The 6,682-nt window shown below is 49.5% G+C and overlaps 1 protein-coding gene across 1 annotated transcript in view; it reads left to right on the top strand.

The window, feature by feature from the left end:
- The window catches only part of LOC131704952 (disintegrin and metalloproteinase domain-containing protein 11-like), a gene marked incomplete at its 3' end in the record, with an annotated part of 21,257 nt that extends 15,088 nt beyond the window's left edge, over positions 1-6,169 (top strand). The window contains 5 exon segments of the mRNA XM_059006627.1: positions 155-237; positions 1,282-1,345; positions 4,676-4,736; positions 5,189-5,295; positions 6,132-6,169. Coding sequence (XP_058862610.1) covers positions 155-237; positions 1,282-1,345; positions 4,676-4,736; positions 5,189-5,295; positions 6,132-6,169 — 353 coding nt within the window.
- Positions 6,170-6,682: the final 513 nt, after the last annotated feature.

Consider the following 6,682-nt stretch of genomic DNA (forward strand, 5'->3'; position numbering starts at 1 on the left):
TGAGATTGACTCGAGTAACATGAGGACAAAACTGACCTGTCGGTAAATTTTACTATCATTGCAGATAGTAAGGTTACTGACAGACTAGGGAATCGAACCCGAGTGAGGTATGGGTGCTGTCCCCACAGTGTCTGACACTCCTGTCTGCTTGCAGGGCGGAGAGCACTGCTATTACCACGGAACACTCCGAGGAATCCCAGGATCCTTCGCTGCCGTCTCCACCTGCCATGGCCTGCAGTGAGTACGACACACAAGATAATGAACCAGCCCCCTTCTCAAAGCACAGTGAAGATAATGAACCAGCCCCCTTCTCAAAGCACAGTGAAGATAATGAACCAGCCCCCTTCTCAAAGCACAGTGAAGATAATGAACCAGCCCCCTTCTCAAAGCAAAGTGAAGATAATGAACCAGCCCCCTTCTCAAAGCACAGTGAAGATAATGAACCAGCCCCCTTCTCAAAGCACAGTGAAGATAATGAACCAGCCCCCTTCTCAAAGCACAGTGAAGATAATGAACCAGCCCCTTCTCAAAGCACAGTGAAGATAATGAACCAGCCCCCTTCTCAAAGCACAGAGAAGATAATGAACCAGCCCCCTTCTCAAAGCACAGTGAAGATAATGAACCAGCCCCCTTCTCAAAGCACAGTGAAGATAATGAACCAGCCCCCTTCTCAAAGCACAGAGAAGATAATGAACCAGCCCCCTTCTCAAAGCACAGTGAAGATAATGAACCAGCCCCTTCTCAAAGCACAGTGAAGAGAATGAACCAGCCCCCTTCTCAAAGCACAGTGAAGATAATGAACCAGCCCCCTTCTCAAAGCACAGTGAAGATAATGAACCAGCCCCCTTCTCAAAGCACAGTGAAGATAATGAACCAGCCCCCTTCTCAAAGCACAGTGAAGATAATGAACCAGCCCCCTTCTCAAAGCACAGTGAAGATAATGAACCAGCCCCTTCTCAGAGTTTTCTGCTTTAATATCCCCTGGTAAAAGCACAGCACAGTGTAGTATCACACCATCCCCAGAATGGTGCGTTAATTAAACCCACAAGTACAATCTGTCTGTCTTTTCACAAGCCCAGTTTAGCCATGTGTATTACAAATGGGAGAGAAGTGCAGGGGGTAGGAACACAGAACACAAACAATTCATGCACACAGTTAGGGGCACATTTTCAAAGCGTTTACTCGTCTTTCCTAAAACGCTTTGAAAACAAGTCCCTTCGTGTTTTCAGATTGAAATGGTCTCTGAGGTGACAGTAACTGGTAAACTCTGCTCTCTCCTAGCGGTGTCTTCTCTGATGGCAACTTCACCTATGGGATTGAACCTCTTCCCAGTGCAGAAAGTCAGGTAGGTGCAGCTGGTATTGAACCTCTTCCCAGTGCAGACAGTCAGATAGGTGCAGCTGGTATTGAAGCTGTTCTCAGTGCAGACAGTCAGGTAGGTGCAGCTGGTATTGAACCTCTTCCCAGTGCAGACAGTCAGATAGGTGCAGCTGGTATTGAAGCTGTTCTCAGTGCAGACAGTCAGGTAGGTGCAGCTGGTATTGAAGCTGTTCTCAGTGCAGACAGTCAGGTAGGTGCAGCTGGTATTGAAGCTGTTCTCAGTGCAGACAGTCAGGTAGGTGCAGCTGGTATTGAAGCTGTTCTCAGTGCAGACAGTCAGGTAGGTGCAGCTGGTATTGAAGCTGTTCTCAGTGCAGACAGTCAGGTAGGTGCAGCTGGTATTGAAGCTGTTCTCAGTGCAGACAGTCAGGTAGGTGCAGCTGGTATTGAAGCTGTTCTCAGTGCAGACAGTCAGGTAGGTGCAGCTGGTATTGAAGCTGTTCTCAGTGCAGTCAGGTAGGTGCAGCTGGTATTGAACCTCTTCCCAGTGCAGACAGTCAGGTAGGTGCAGCTGGTATTGAAGCTGTTCTCAGTGCAGACAGTCAGGCAGGTGCAGCTGGTATTGAAGCTGTTCTCAGTGCAGACAGTCAGGCAGGTGCAGCTGGTATTGAAGCTGTTCTCAGTGCAGTCAGGTAGGTGCAGCTGGTATTGAAGCTGTTCTCAGTGCAGTCAGGCAGGTGCAGCTGGTATTGAAGCTGTTCTCAGTGCAGACAGTCAGGCAGGTGAAGCTGGTCCTGCTGACCTGAGGTGGGGGGAGCGGTCAGTGAGCTGACCAGCTGTGCTGCCTGGCCCCTCGAGTCAGTAAACCCTTACCAAGGTAAATTTGCACGTTTTGTTTTCCCCCGATGCTTTTTCCATGGTTATATTATGCCTTATTTACTACTGGTTGCCATTAATATACTTTGCCATACTGTCTGCGTTTTGCAATGTTTACCTTAGTTTTTTTAATGCTTTCCCGTACATCTCTGGGCTTCACTATGCTTTCACTGTGCTGCATTATTACACCCTGCTATGCTTTTAACTTTGGGAAGGTTTTGTAAGGGAGCACCCGTGTGCTGTGGGACAGGTACAGTCTCTGTGAATGTGACCTCCCAGAGGGGCTGTCTGTTGCCAGGGGCAGTCTGCTCTATTGTTGAAGTTTGACCTCCCTTGTGTCGGACACTGATCCCTGCGTGTGTGAGTGAGGTAAGGCAGTTTCAATGTCCCAGACTGCAGTGACTGGGGGGGGTGGTGAGTGACCTTGCTGCTGTCTTTGGGAGGTCATGTTTAATAAGTGATAGACTGAACCACACAAACAATGACATCAGCCCTGGAAAGCACAGCCTCACTGAGCCTCCTTGTGCTTGCGCTTTCCTCTGGATTCGATCAGAGTCTCCACCTCACCTGCTTGATTTGAAAGTGAGGTGGGGGAACCTCCAGAGGCTGCCGCTGGCTTCTTAAACAGAGCTCTAGAACACCTTCAGAACTCTAGAACACTCCGTGGTGCTGCATTTAGTAACGCTGAAGTCATTCAACCTGGACTCCAGCGAGCTGAAATAGAGCATTTCATTCTGCTGCAGCTCAGACTTCACAGAGGAGCTTGTTAATTCATTTCAGTGGTGCTGGTACCATTGAATAGACCCCAGTGTCTCCATGGATGAGTTTGAGCCATGAGGCCCCTCTCCCTAGTGTGGGGCTCCCCTTGTCGCTTGCACTGGGAGGCCCTGGCCCCTCTCCCTTTATGACACAAACTTTTCTAAGGGTAACCTTTGAATTTCCAGTCAGCCCCCCCCCCCACACACACATCTACAAAGCGTGCAGTGACTCCCTGTGTGTCCCACAGGGCTGGAGAGCAGCGAGGGCTCGGTCTGGTTCAGCTGGGTCACCAGGCGACCCGCTGCTCCAGGGATTAGTACTGAAGTGAATCGGGAGCTGAGAGATGAGCAGGCAGGCTGTCTCTGGCAGCCCCGCTAGAGCGATCCTTACTCCAGGCCTGCGCCTCTTATCAGATTGCCTGGCTCGCTGGAGCGCGGCTGGGAAGTAGGGGGGCAGTGCTGGCCCTCACACCCCCCGAGGTGTTCACTCTAATCCCCTGAGCTGTCGCATTTGTTCTCCCCGTGTTAGAATCACCCAGCTCCTTCACTAATTATTGTTCCCAGACAGAGCAGGTAACCCTACCCTCTGCACCTGCCCCTGCCCCCTCTCCTGTGAAATCTATCCCGCCCGCGCAGGGGGCCCGTCCAGGGGCCACCCCTCTGCTCAGTAAGAGGAGATGATCCGAGTCGCTGGAGCCACGCGACATGGGTATTAATACACACAGAGAGCAGAAAGCTGAGAGCTAGATTTGGTTTCAGCTCATTTCTCGGATTATTCACACACTGGTTTGTTTCATCAGCCATGCCAACGCTAGCGTGACGAACTGTGTTTTATGACACAAGCCAAAGCTAACCAATTTAAAAAGGAGATCGCTATAAGACGGATTCACAGTGAATCAAATATCTTACGAAACCAAAAGTTAATGGGAGAGAGCTTTCAATTCAAACAGAAAGAAACCACATGATACAGTAGAATCTGTGGAAGTCGTGTTGTGTTGTTATGGAACTGCAAGAAAATGACTCAAAGTAACACTTTATTGATCCTGGAGTTTATTGCTTCGCCACAGCCTTGCCATTATCTATTAAATATTCATTATAATATTGCGTCCAGCACTGTGCGCATGTATTAGAACACCCCATTAATTTGCTTTGTATGTGAAATCAAACTGTTGGAATTGAAAATCAAAATATGCAAACTCAAAGTGGTCTAATTTAATTGATGACTTTAATAGATCACACATTACATTAAGTGTGGAGTTGTGGTTAGGGCTCTGGACCGGAGGGTCGTGGGTTCAATCCCTTACTGTTTTACTATTATTAATTTATTTCTAAGCAGACGCCCTTATCCAGGACGACTTACAATTGTTACAAGATATCACATTATTTTTACATACAATTACCCATTTATACAGTTGGGTTTTTACTGGAGCAATCTAGGTAAAGTACCTTGCTCAAGGGAGCAGCAGCAGTGTCCCCCCACCTGGGATTGAACCCACGACCCTCCGGTCAAGAGTCCAGAGCCCTGACCACTACTCCACACTGCTGCCCATTGGTCTTATTAAACTCACAGTAAAACCAGGAATGGATCAAACTGCTATGCAGTGGGAGTGTTCTTGCCATCGCTGGTGTCACTAATGGAAGTTCAAAGCAGATGGGCTTTATGGAGTTAATGTGCCTGTTTGTGTGTGGCTCCTAACCTGCCTGCCCCTCTCTCTGTGCAGGGCAGCGATGCCCATGTGGTGTACAGGACCCCCGGCCTGCCCCTGCCCCTGTCCTGCCCCAGTGAGTATACCGTCTTCGTCATTCATTCACGCATTCCTTTTGTGATTCATTTTTCGTGAGGCCTGACTTATTTAATTCAGCAAGGTCAGTAAAAGGTAGCTGTGATTGCATTGCCTCTAATCGTAGATCTGGCCCATTTAACTTCACTGACTAGGGCTTTTTCAACACAGCTCAGAACCAACTCCCCAGTCATGTTGTTGAAGCTGACACCCTGGGATCCTTCAAGAAGCTGCTTGATGAGATTCTGGGATCAATAAGCTACTAACAACCAAACGAGCAAGATGGGCCGAATGGCCTCCTCTCGTTTGTAAACTTTCTTATGTTCTTATGTAAGTGGACGTTGTCATTTCAGTTAGTGTGTGACTATAAAAAAATATACAAATGCTGACTACCCAAGTGGCACTCCAAGGGAGTTGAAAATGAAAGATGAATAGTTTCTGTTTTTGACACAGATTGCACTGATGGAGTCATCGATGACAGCGCTGATGATGTCACCGATGACATCACCACCCCAGAGAGAGGCTCCTCTGAGCAGCCCTGGACTCGGTCGAAGAGACAGGTGAGGGGGAGGGGAGAGGGGAGGAGGAGAGGGAAGGGGGGGAGAGGGGGAGGGGAGAGGGGAGAGGGGAGGGGAGGGGATGGGGGGAGAGGGGGGAGGGGGGAGGGGAGGAGGAGAGGGAAGGGGGAGAGGGGAGGGGAGGGGAGAGGAGAGTGGAGAGGAGAGGGGAGAGGGGAGGGGAGGGGATGGGGGAGAGGGGGGGAGGGGGGAGGGGAGGAGAGGAGGGGGAGAGGAGGGGGGGTGAGCTCCCGGGACCCTGATTTTCTAGAAAGGATCTCCAGTTGACACAGAAAGGACACAGTATCTGCTGTCCCGGTGCGTGGCAGAATAAAACATGGTGGAAATTGATCATAATTATTATTTATTTCTTAGCAGACGCCCTTATCCAGGGCGACTTACAACTGTTACAAGATATCACATTATTTTTACATACAATTACCCAGTTATACAGTTGGGTTTTTACTGGAGCAATCTAGGTAAAGTACCTTGCTCAAGGGTACAACAGCAGTGTCCCCCCACCTGGGATTGAACCCACGACCCTCCGGTCAAGAGTCCAGAGCCCTAACCACTACTCCACACTGCTGCCCTAATTATTACAAGCGAATGCATCGTCTCAATTTGTTTGAAATGATCTGGTGTATTAAATCTCTCTCTCCCCTCTCTCATCTAGCTTCTAGCTATCTCCTCCCTGTTCTGTATTTTTCATTCCAGCCTCTTTTCTTTCTCAATCGGACCCAGCCTGTACTGTATACTGTGTATGAAGCCACTGACTCTGTACTGAAACCTGGGTTGCATTCGGCTGACTGTCTGTCTGTCTCTCTGCTGCCCCCCTGCAGGTGCGCCACGCACAGCACACAGTCCAGAGCGAGACCAATCCAGCTCATGGTGGTGAACGACCATCACCTGGTGAGTACCGTTTCCTTGACAACCCTGGTGAGCACTGTCTCCATGACAACGCTGCCAGTCAGGCGCGCACACAGGCTCCTCTCTGTGCAAAGGGAAGGGTCTGTAATATTCAGTGTGGGTGGACTGCATTGCCCCTTCCATTGTAAATACAGTCCTTCAGAGCCACTGTGCCCCCTCTCACACACACACACAGCTGGAATGCAATGGAATGCAGCTACAATAATTCGAATACTGGCAGTGTCTCTCTCCATGTCTTCGTTTGACTTCTGGTCTAAACCTTAGTGATTTTAAGTGTGTGTTGCAGTTCCTGGAAGTGAACACTTTGTGTGTTCACTCAGAGCTGCGTGTTGAACCCGAGCTGCCTTTTGCTTGTGCTTCGCTCAGCCCCTCAGTGTGGCAGTAGCCTCTGTGTTGGTATTGCAATGCGATGTACTGGACTCCCCCCTGAGAATCACCGGATCCTCGGGGACTTCAAACATGC

Source organism: Acipenser ruthenus, chromosome 33 (assembly GCF_902713425.1).
Source record: "Acipenser ruthenus chromosome 33, fAciRut3.2 maternal haplotype, whole genome shotgun sequence".
Lineage (NCBI taxonomy): Eukaryota > Metazoa > Chordata > Actinopteri > Acipenseriformes > Acipenseridae > Acipenser > Acipenser ruthenus.